This window comes from Oncorhynchus mykiss, chromosome 10, assembly GCF_057628025.1.
Source record: "Oncorhynchus mykiss isolate SJ-2025 chromosome 10, ASM5762802v1, whole genome shotgun sequence".
Taxonomy (NCBI): Eukaryota; Metazoa; Chordata; class Actinopteri; order Salmoniformes; family Salmonidae; genus Oncorhynchus; species Oncorhynchus mykiss.
The window spans coordinates 81,570,912-81,583,411 of NC_143031.1; the positions used below are offsets into that span (position 1 = coordinate 81,570,912).

The 12,500-nt window shown below is 44.9% G+C and overlaps 1 protein-coding gene across 1 annotated transcript in view; it reads right to left on the reverse strand.

Annotated features, from left to right (window-relative positions):
- Nucleotides 1-12,500, reverse strand: part of LOC110514272 (adhesion G protein-coupled receptor L3-like) — a 310,536-nt gene that overhangs the window by 216,890 nt on the left and 81,146 nt on the right. The window contains exon 3 of the mRNA XM_090188086.1: nucleotides 7,572-7,785. Coding sequence (XP_090044212.1) covers nucleotides 7,572-7,785 — 214 coding nt within the window. The remainder of the gene's footprint in view (nucleotides 1-7,571; nucleotides 7,786-12,500) is intronic.

A 12,500-nucleotide genomic window follows, 5' to 3' on the forward strand; every position in this document is an offset into this window, starting at 1 on the left:
TCAGTACTCAGAACGTGCTGCTCTGGGTCAGTACTCAGAACGTACTGCTCTGGGTCAGTACTCAGAACGTACTGCTCTGTTACAACAGTGGGTCAGTACTCAGAACGTACTGCTCTGTTACAACAGTGGATCAGTACTCAGAATGTACTGCTCTGGGTCAGTACTCAGAACGTACTGCTCTGTGTCAGTACTCAGAACGTACTGTTCTGTTACAACAGTGGGTCAGTACTCAGAACGTACTGCTCTGTTACAACAGTGGGTCAGTACTCAGAACGTACTGCTCTGGGTCAGTACTCAGAACGTACTGCTCTGTTACAACAGTGGGTCAGTACTCAGAACGTACTGCTCTGGGTCAGTACTCAGAACGTACTGCTCTGTTACAAGTAAACAGCAATGAAGAGAACCTCTACAGTCTCCCACGTACACTACATGACCAACAGTATGTGGACACCTGCTCATCGAACATCTCATTCCAAAATCATGGGTATTAATATGGAGTTGGTCCCCCTTTGCTGCTATAACAGCCTCCACTCTTCTGGGAAGGCTTTCCACTAGATGTTGGAACATTGCTGTTATAACAGCCTCCACTCTTCTGGGAAGGTTTTCCACTAGATGTTGGAACATTTCTGCGGGGACTTGCTTCCATTCAGCCACAACAGCATTAGTGAGGTCGGGCTCTGATGTTGGGCGATTAGGCCTGGCTCGCAGTCGGCATTCCAATTCATCCCTAAAGGCATTCGATGGGGTTGAGGTCAGGGCTCCGTGCAAGCCATTCAAGTTCTTCCACACCGATCACGACAAACTATTTCTGTATTGAACTCACTTTGTGTACAGGGGCATTGTCATGCTGAAACAGGAAAGGGCCTTCCCCAAACTGTTGCCACAAAGTTGGAAGCCCAGAATCATCTAGAATATCATTGTTATGCTGTAGAGTTAAGATTTCCCTTCACTGGAACTAAGGGGCCCAAACCATGACAAACAGCCCCAGACCATTATTTCTCCTCCGCCAAACTTTACAGTTGGCACTATGCATTGTGGCAGGTAGCGTTCTCCTGGCACCCGCCAAACCTAGATTCGTCTGAAATGTGATTCTTCACTCCAGACAACGCTTGGCATTGTGCATGGTGATCTTAGGCTTGTGTGCAGCTGCTCGGCCATGGAAACCCACTTCGTGAAGCTCCCGAAGAACAGTTATTGTGCTGACGTTGCTTCCAGAGGCAGTTTGGAACTCGGTAGTGAGTGTTGCATCCGTGTTTCTACCACTTCACGACTGAGCCGTTGTTGCTCCTAGACGTTTCCACCTCACAATAACAGCACTTACAGTTGACCAGGGGGCAGCTCTAGCAGGGCAGACATTTTACAAAACTGACTTGTTGGAAAGATGGCATCCTACGACGGTGCCATGTTGAAAGTTACTGAGATCTTCAGTAAGGCCAGTCTACTGCAAATGTTTGTCTATGGAGATTGCATGGCTGTGCGCTCGATTTTATACACCTGTCAGCAATGTGTGTGGCTGAAATAGATGAATTTGAAGGGGTGTCCACATACTGCTGTATACATAGTGTACATGACACACACACTACACACACACACACACACACACTACACTCACTACACACACACACTACACTCAGTACACACACTACACTCACTACACACACACACTAAACACACTACACACACACACACACACACACACACACACACTACACGTGCACTACACACACACTACACACAATACACACACAAAACACACTACACACATACTAAACATACTACACACACAACACACACACAACACACACTAAACCCACTACACACACTACACACACAACACACACTAAACCCACAACACACAACACACACTACACACACACTAAACACACTAAAAACACACTACACACACACACACAAGACACACTACACACACACTAAACCCACAACACACACTAAACACACTACACACCGTCTGGTGCTGTGAAGGCTGAGACAGAGTTCGACAGAGACGAGGAGGAGGAGGTTGACCATGCTGGAGAGGTTACGAGTCAGTAGTGTGTGTGAGTGTGTGTATACGTTTGTGAGTGTGTGAGTGTGTATGTTGGAGTTGGACACACACACACACTCTTCAGTGAGTGCCAGAGCCTCCAGGGGCCAGAGGTGCCAATGATTATTGGGCTAGGGCCAGACCAGGGGCAGCCTCCAGCCATCCATCCTGGCACAGGTGGCCCTAACTGGGGCCAAGGCCAAATTGAGGCCCCTGCTTCGCCACGGGCCTTGGCCCACAGCCCCACGCAACTCTCATCTGAACCACACAGGGAGATGGAGGGAAATGGAGGAAGAGGAGAGGGGGGGTGAGGGAAAGGAGGAGAGAGATGGAGGAAGCGGGTGGAGAGAGGAGATAGATGGTGGGAGAGAGAGAGAGATGGAGGGAGAGAGGAGAGAGATGGAGGGAAAGAGGAGAGAGATGGAGGGAGCGGGTGGAGAGAGGAGATAGATGATGGGAGAGAGAGAGAGATGGAGGGAGAGAGGAGAGAGATGGAGGGAAAGAGGAGAGAGATGGAGGGAGATGAGTGGGATGGAGGGAGACAAGAGGAATAAATGAGGAAGGAGGACAGGGGGAGAAAGGGAGGGAGAACTCTCTCTCGTCTTTTTGTTCTAGTGTTTTTCCAATGTGCAGCGGGACTTATATCAGAGAGAGAGAGATACAGAGAGGAATGTGTGGGAGAGAAGTGGGGGGTTTAAGATCCAAAAGTAATATTTAAAAATTGGCAGGAATACGGGTGTCTACAGTGTGTGTGTGTGTGTGTGTGTGTGTGTGTGTGTGTGTGTGTGTGTGTGTGTGTGTGTGTGTGTGTGTGTGTGTGTGTGTGTGGTAAGATAGTTCAATTGTTCTCTCCTTAACTAAAACCAAGTTGTTGAGGTGTTGTTTAGAGTAAACCTCCTCCCCAGATCACTTCATCACCTCCTATCCAGAGCTATACAGACCCCACACACCACACCAGCACCAAGCCTCACAGTCCTCTCACTGTTCTCTGTCTACAATGGAACAGCCCAGTGTTCTATCAATTCCATTACAACAGCCCAGTGTTCTATCAATTCCATTACAACAGCCCAGTGTTCTATCAATTCTATTACAACTGCCCAGTGTTCTATCAATTCCATTACAACTGCCCAGTGTTCTATCAATTCCATTACAACTGTCCAGTGTTCTATCAATTCCATTACAACTGCCCAGTGTTCTATCAATTCCATTACAACTGCCCAGTGTTCTATCAATTCCATTACAACTGCCCAGTGTTCTATCAATTCCATTACAACTGCCCAGTGTTCTATCAATTCCATTACAACTACCCAGTGTTCTATCAATTCCATTACAACTGTCCAGTGTTCTATCAATTCCATTACAACTGCCCAGTGTTCTATCAATTCCATTACAACTGTCCAGTGTTCTATCAATTCCATTACAACAGCCCAGTGTTCTATCAATTCCATTACAACAGCCCAGTGTTCTATCAATTCCATTACAACAGCCCAGTGTTCTATCAATTCCATTACAACAGCCCAGTGTTCTATCAATTTCATTACAACTGTCCAGTGTTCTATCAATTCCATTACAACTGCCCAGTGTTCTATCAATTCCATTACAACTGCCCAGTGTTCTATCAATTCCATTACAACAGCCCAGTGTTCTATCAATTCCATTACAACTGCCCAGTGTTCTATCAATTCCATTACAACTACCCAGTGTTCTATCAATTCCATTACAACAGCCCAGTGTTCTATCAATTCCATTACAACTGCCCAGTGTTCTATCAATTCCATTACAACTGCCCAGTGTTCTATCAATTATATTACAACTGCCCAGTGTTCTATCAATTCCATTACAACTGCCCAGTGTTCTATCAATTCCATTACAACAGCCCAGTGTTCTATCAATTCCATTACAACTGTCCAGTGTTCTATCAATTCCATTACAACAGCCCAGTGTTCTATCAATTTCATTACAACTGTCCAGTGTTCTATCAATTTCATTACAACTGCCCAGTGTTCTATCAATTCCATTACAACTGCCCAGTGTTCTATCAATTCCATTACAACTGTCCAGTGTTCTATCAATTACATTACAACAGCCCAGTGTTCTATCAATTCCATTACAACTGCCCAGTGTTCTATCAATTCTATTACAACTGCCCAGTGTTCTATCAATTCCATTACAACTGCCCAGTGTTCTATCAATTCTATTACAGCTGCCCAGTGTTCTATCAATTCTATTACAGCTGCCCAGTGTTCTATCAATTCCATTACAGCTGCCCAGTGTTCTATCAATTCCATTACAACAGCCCAGTGTTCTATCAATTCCATTACAACAGCCCAGTGTTCTATCAATTATATTACAACTACCCAGTGTTCTATCAATTCCATTACAATTGTCCAGTGTTCTATCAATTCCATTACAACAGCCCAGTGATCTATCAATTCCATTACAACTGCCCAGTGTTCTATCAATTCCATTACAACTGCCCAGTGTTCTATCAATTCCATTACAACTGCCCAGTGTTCTATCAATTATATTACAACTGCCCAGTGTTCTATCAATTATATTACAACTGCCCAGTGTTCTATCAATTCTATTACAACTGCCCAGTGTTCTATCAATTCCATTACAACTGCCCAGTGTTCTATCAATTCCATTACAACAGCCCAGTGTTCTATCAATTCCATTACAACTGCCCAGTGTTCTATCAATTCCATTACAACTGCCCAGTGTTCTATCAATTCCATTACAACTGCCCAGTGTTCTATCAATTCTATTACAGCTGCCCAGTGTTCTATCAATTCCATTACAACAGCCCAGTGTTCTATCAATTCCATTACAACAGCCCAGTGTTCTATCAATTCTATTACAACTACCCAGTGTTCTATCAATTCCATTACAACTGTCCAGTGTTCTATCAATTCCATTACAACAGCCCAGTGTTCTATCAATTCCATTACAACTGCCCAGTTATCTATCAATTCCATTACAACTGCCCAGTGTTCTATCAATTTCATTACAACTGCCCAGTGTTCTATCAATTCCATTACAACTGCCCAGTGTTCTATCAATTCCATTACAACTGCCCAGTGTTCTATCAATCCCATTAGAACAGCCCAGTGTTCTATCAATCCCATTAGAACAGCCCAGTGTTCTATCAATTCCATTACAACTGCCCAGTGTTCTATCAATCCCATTAGAACAGCCCAGTGTTCTATCAATCCCATTAGAACAGCCCAGTGTTCTATCAATTCCATTACAACTGCCCAGTGTTCTATCAATTCCATTACAACTGCCCAGTGTTCTATCAATCCCATTAGAACAGCCCAGTGTTCTATCAATCCCATTAGAACAGCCCAGTGTTCTATCAATTCCATTACAACTGCCCAGTGTTCTATCAATCCCATTAGAACAGCCCAGTGTTCTATCAATTCCATTACAACTGCCCAGTGTTCTATCAATTCCATTAGAACAGCCCAGTGTTCTATCAATTCCATTAGAACTACCCAGTGTTCTATCAATTCCATTAGAACAGCCCAGTGTTCTATCAATTCCATTACAACAGCCCAGTGTTCTATCAATTCCATTACAACTGCCCAGTGTTCTATCAATTCCATTAGAACAGCCCAGTGTTCTATCAATTCCATTAGAACTACCCAGTGTTCTATCAATTCCATTAGAACTGCCCAGTGTTCCTTTGTGACACTCAAAACGACAGCCCAGTCTAAATATAGAATTTCAAATAGAAAAGGATGTAAATAGAGAGGGATGAAGAACCAGAAGAGACCATTCAAAGATATCAGAATTCCCAGGCAGCCATTTTGAATTTAGCATAAGAATCATCTCCTCAACAGCACAACATTCCTTAAGTGAAGTCCCTCTATTATCACCACACATATTAAGTGGAACTTTCATGGCAGCATCTTCGTTTCCCTTTCAACCCTGTGTATCCCTATGGGGGAGGGAATATGGGAGCACACAGATAGCAGCTGGGCCCATAGGGCTCTGGTCACTAGTAGTTCACTATGTAGGAAATAGCGGAACATTTGGGTGATTCCCTCTGGCTCATATAACTGGAGCTAACAGTCTGCTCTAGCCTCCGGGTGTGTGTGTGTGTGTGTGTGTGTGTGTGTGCATGCGTGCGTGCATGAATTATGGATAGCTAGAACCACACACTGCATCTGTCTGAGCAGGTGGCCGGCCAGGCCAAAGCAACCGCAGGCAGAGCTGCACAGCATGATGGAAAGGTGCCTATGATAGAGAGAGAGAAATGGAGGGGGAGGATAGAGAGGGGGGTGATGATAGGGATACGGGGGGGGAGAAGGAGAGGAGAAAGAGGACCAGGGAGAGGAGAGAGAGGAATAGTGAGAGGAGAGAGAGGACCAGGGAGAGCAAAGAGAGGACCAGTGAGAGGAGAGAGGACCAGGGAGAGGAGAGAGAGGAATAGTGAGAGGAGAGAGAGGAATAGTGAGAGGAGAGAGAGGACCATGGAGAGCAAAGAGAGGACCAGGGAGAGGAGAGAGAGAGAGGTCAGGGAGAGGAGAGGAGAGGAGAGGACCAGGGAGAGGAGAGAGAGGACCAGGGAGAGGAGAGAGAGTACCAGGGAACTGAGAGAGAGGACAGGGGAAATGAGAGAGAGGACCAGGGAAATGGAGAGAGAGGACCAGGGAGAGGGGAGAGAGAGAGGACCAGGGAAATGAGAGAGAGGACCAGGGAATGGAGAGAGAGGACCAGGGAGAGGAGAGAGAGGAATAGGGAGAGGAGAGAGAGAGAGAGGACCAGGGGGAGCAGAGATAGGACCAGGGAGAGGAGAGAGAGGACCAGGGAGAGGATAGAGAGAGAGGCCAGGGAGAGGAGAGGAGAGAGAGGACTAGGGAGAGGAGAGGAGAGAGAGGACCAGGGAGAGGAGAGAGAGGCCAGGGAGAGGAGAGGAGAAGAGAGATGACCAGGAAAATAGGAGAGGAGAGAGAGGACCAGGGAGAGGAGAGAGTGGGGACCAGGGAGAGGTGAGAGAGAGGCCAGGGAGAGGAGTGGAGAGAGAGGACCAAGGAGAGGAGAGAGAAGCCAGGGAGAGGAGAGAGAGGCCAGGGAGAGGAGAAAGAGGACCAAGGAGAGGAGAGAGAGAGGACCAGGGAGAGGGGAGAGAAAGCACCAGGGAGAGGAGAGAGAGGCCAGGGAGAGGAGGGGAGAGAGAGGACCAGGGAGAGGAGAGGAGAAGAGAGAGGACCAGGAAAAGAGGAGTGGAGAGAGAGGACCAGGAAAAGAGGAGAGCACTAGATAAAGAAGGAGGAAGCTGTTAGCTGTGCTTTAGTCTGCCCACAGCACCACCTAGAAACACCATTCCAGATCTGCATATCTAACCTTGAACAATTCAGTCTGAGAACAGATTGACCATCTCATCTATACAGTACATCGTCAGACGTAGAACTATAATTCTAGATGACATGATCTTCAACGGATGGATAGATGAACAGACAGACAGACAGAGAGACAGACAGACAGACAGACACAGAACTATAATTCTAGATCAGCTCACCTGAGGGACATGATCTTGTATGCGTCGGGCAGGTAACATCTAGTATTCTCCATCTGTGCTGGGTCCGAGTCACAGATCTTGTCGTCGGTGCGTCCGTAGTTGGCGCTGTCAATCATGATGACGTCTGTGCCGGGGCAGCGTAGCTCGATGGGGTAGGACTCACAGGACAGTTCCCTACGGACCACCGCCATGGGGACAGGGGCTCGACTCACCGCTGTGTAGAGAAGAGATATAGACAGGTAAATATAAACACACCAAGTCTCTCTCTGTCTCTCAGAACATATAAACATTGGACCGCTGGTATTAGTTACATCTTGTAGAGAGAGGGAGGAGATATAGACAGGACCCTGGTATTAGTTACATCTAGTAGAGAGAGAGAGGAGATATAGACAGGACCCTGGTATTAGTTACATCTAGTAGAGAGAGGGAGGAGATATAGACAGGACCCTGGTATTAGTTACATCTAGTAGAGAGAGAGAGGAGATATAGACAGGACCCTGGTATTAGTTACATCTAGTAGAGGGAGGAGATATAGACAGGACCCTGGTATTAGTTACATCTAGTAGAGAGAGAGAGGAGATATAGACAGGACCCTGGTATTAGTTACATCTAGTAGAGAGAGGGAGGAGATATAGACAGGACCCTGGTATTAGTTACATCTAGTAGAGAGAGAGAGGAGATATAGACAGGACCCTGGTATTAGTTACATCTAGTAGAGAGAGGAGATATAGACAGGACCCTGGTATTAGTTACATCTAGTAGAGAGAGAGAGGAGATATAGACAGGACCCTGGTATTAGTTACATCTAGTAGAGAGAGGAGATATAGACAGGACCCTGGTATTAGTTACATCTTGTAGAGAGAGGAGATATAGACAGGACCCTGGTATTAGTTACATCTAGTAGAGAGAGGAGATATAGACAGGACCCTGGTATTAGTTACATCTTGTAGAGAGAGAGGAGATATAGACAGGACCCTGGTATTAGTTACATCTAGTAGAGAGAGGGAGGAGATATAGACAGGACCCTGGTATTAGTTACATCTAGTAGAGAGAGAGAGGAGATATAGACAGGACCCTGGTATTAGTTACATCTAGTAGAGAGAGAGAGGAGATATAGACAGGACCCTGGTATTAGTTACATCTAGTAGAGAGAGGAGATATAGACAGGACCCTGGTATTAGTTACATCTAGTAGAGAGAGAGAGGAGATATAGACAGGACCCTGGTATTAGTTACATCTTGTAGAGAGAGGGAGGAGATATAGACAGGACCCTGGTATTAGTTACATCTAGTAGAGAGAGGAGATATAGACAGGACCCTGGTATTAGTTACATCTAGTAGAGAGAGGGAGGAGATATAGACAGGACCCTGGTATTAGTTACATCTAGTAGAGAGAGGAGATATAGACAGGACCCTGGTATTAGTTACATCTAGTAGAGAGAGAGAGGAGATATAGACAGGACCCTGGTATTAGTTACATCTTGTAGAGAGAGGGAGGAGATATAGACAGGACCCTGGTATTAGTTACATCTAGTAGAGAGAGAGAGGAGATATAGACAGGACCCTGGTATTAGTTACATCTAGTAGAGAGAGGAGATATAGACAGGACCCTGGTATTAGTTACATCTAGTAGAGAGAGGAGATATAGACAGGACCCTGGTATTAGTTACATCTAGTAGAGAGAGGAGATATAGACAGGACCCTGGTATTAGTTACATCTAGTAGAGAGAGAGAGGAGATATAGACAGGACCCTGGTATTAGTTACATCTAGTAGAGAGAGGAGATATAGACAGGACCCTGGTATTAGTTACATCTAGTAGAGAGAGGGAGGAGATATAGACAGGACCCTGGTATTAGTTACATCTAGTAGAGAGAGGAGACATAGACAGGACCCTGGTATTAGTTACATCTAGTAGAGAGAGAGAGGAGATATAGACAGGACCCTGGTATTAGTTACATCTAGTAGAGAGAGGGAGGAGATATAGACAGGACCCTGGTATTAGTTACATCTAGTAGAGAGAGGAGATATAGACAGGACCCTGGTATTAGTTACATCTAGTAGAGAGAGGAGATATAGACAGGACCCTGGTATTAGTTACATCTAGTAGAGAGAGAGAGGAGATATAGACAGGACCCTGGTATTAGTTACATCTAGTAGAGAGAGGGAGGAGATATAGACAGGACCCTGGTATTAGTTACATCTAGTAGAGAGAGGAGATATAGACAGGACCCTGGTATTAGTTACATCTAGTAGAGAGAGGAGATATAGACAGGACCCTGGTATTAGTTACATCTAGTAGAGAGAGAGAGGAGATATAGACAGGACCCTGGTATTAGTTACATCTAGTAGAGAGAGGAGATATAGACAGGACCCTGGTATTAGTTACATCTAGTAGAGAGAGAGAGGAGATATAGACAGGACCCTGGTATTAGTTACATCTAGTAGAGAGAGGAGATATAGACAGGACCCTGGTATTAGTTACATCTAGTAGAGAGAGAGAGGAGATATAGACAGGACCCTGGTATTAGTTACATCTAGTAGAGAGAGAGAGGAGATATAGACAGGACCCTGGTATTAGTTACATCTAGTAGAGAGAGGGAGGAGATATAGACAGGACCCTGGTATTAGTTACATCTAGTAGAGAGAGGAGATATAGACAGGACCCTGGTATTAGTTACATCTAGTAGAGAGAGGAGATATAGACAGGACCCTGGTATTAGTTACATCTAGTAGAGAGAGGGAGGAGATATAGACAGGACCCTGGTATTAGTTACATCTAGTAGAGAGAGGAGATATAGACAGGACCCTGGTATTAGTTACATCTAGTAGAGAGAGGGAGGAGATATAGACAGGACCCTGGTATTAGTTACATCTAGTAGAGAGAGAGAGGAGATATAGACAGGACCCTGGTATTAGTTACATCTAGTAGAGGGAGGAGATATAGACAGGACCCTGGTATTAGTTACATCTAGTAGAGAGAGGAGATATAGACAGGACCCTGGTATTAGTTACATCTAGTAGAGAGAGGAGATATAGACAGGACCCTGGTATTAGTTACATCTAGTAGAGAGAGAGAGGAGATATAGACAGGACCCTGGTATTAGTTACATCTAGTAGAGAGAGAGAGGAGATATAGACAGGACCCTGGTATTAGTTACATCTAGTAGAGAGAGGGAGGAGATATAGACAGGACCCTGGTATTAGTTACATATTGTAGAGAGAGAGAGGAGATATAGACAGGACCCTGGTATTAGTTACATCTAGTAGAGAGAGAGAGGAGATATAGACAGGACCCTGGTATTAGTTACATCTAGTAGAGAGAGGGAGGAGATATAGACAGGACCCTGGTATTAGTTACATCTAGTAGAGGGAGGAGATATAGACAGGACCCTGGTATTAGTTACATCTAGTAGAGAGAGAGAGGAGATATAGACAGGACCCTGGTATTAGTTACATCTAGTAGAGAGAGGAGATATAGACAGGACCCTGGTATTAGTTACATCTAGTAGAGAGAGAGAGGAGATATAGACAGGACCCTGGTATTAGTTACATCTAGTAGAGAGAGGGAGGAGATATAGACAGGACCCTGGTATTAGTTACATCTAGTAGAGAGAGGGAGGAGATATAGACAGGACCCTGGTATTAGTTACATCTTGTAGAGAGAGGGAGGAGATATAGACAGGACCCTGGTATTAGTTACATCTAGTAGAGAGAGAGAGGAGATATAGACAGGACCCTGGTATTAGTTACATCTAGTAGAGGGAGGAGATATAGACAGGACCCTGGTATTAGTTACATCTAGTAGAGAGAGAGAGGAGATATAGACAGGACCCTGGTATTAGTTACATCTAGTAGAGAGAGGGAGGAGATATAGACAGGACCCTGGTATTAGTTACATCTTGTAGAGAGAGAGAGGAGATATAGACAGGACCCTGGTATTAGTTACATCTAGTAGAGAGAGAGAGGAGATATAGACAGGACCCTGGTATTAGTTACATCTAGTAGAGAGAGGGAGGAGATATAGACAGGACCCTGGTATTAGTTACATCTAGTAGAGAGAGGGAGGAGATATAGACAGGACCCTGGTATTAGTTACATCTAGTAGAGAGAGGGAGGAGATATAGACAGGACCCTGGTATTAGTTACATCTAGTAGAGAGAGGAGATATAGACAGGACCCTGGTATTAGTTACATCTTGTAGAGAGAGAGAGGAGATATAGACAGGACCCTGGTATTAGTTACATCTAGTAGAGAGAGGAGATATAGACAGGACCCTGGTATTAGTTACATCTAGTAGAGAGAGAGAGGAGATATAGACAGGACCCTGGTATTAGTTACATCTTGTAGAGAGAGAGAGGAGATATAGACAGGACCCTGGTATTAGTTACATCTAGTAGAGAGAGGAGATATAGACAGGACCCTGGTATTAGTTACATCTTGTAGAGAGAGGGAGGAGATATAGACAGGACCCTGGTATTAGTTACATCTAGTAGAGAGAGAGAGGAGATATAGACAGGACCCTGGTATTAGTTACATCTAGTAGAGAGAGGGAGGAGATATAGACAGGACCCTGGTATTAGTTACATCTAGTAGAGAGAGGAGATATAGACAGGACCCTGGTATTAGTTACATCTAGTAGAGAGAGGAGATATAGACAGGACCCTGGTATTAGTTACATCTAGTAGAGAGAGAGAGGAGATATAGACAGGACCCTGGTATTAGTTACATCTAGTAGAGAGAGGGAGGAGATATAGACAGGACCCTGGTATTAGTTACATCTAGTAGAGAGAGGGAGGAGATATAGACAGGACCCTGGTATTAGTTACATCTAGTAGAGAGAGGAGATATAGACAGGACCCTGGTATTAGTTACATCTAGTAGAGAGAGAGAGGAGATATAGACAGGACCCTGGTATTAGTTACATCTAG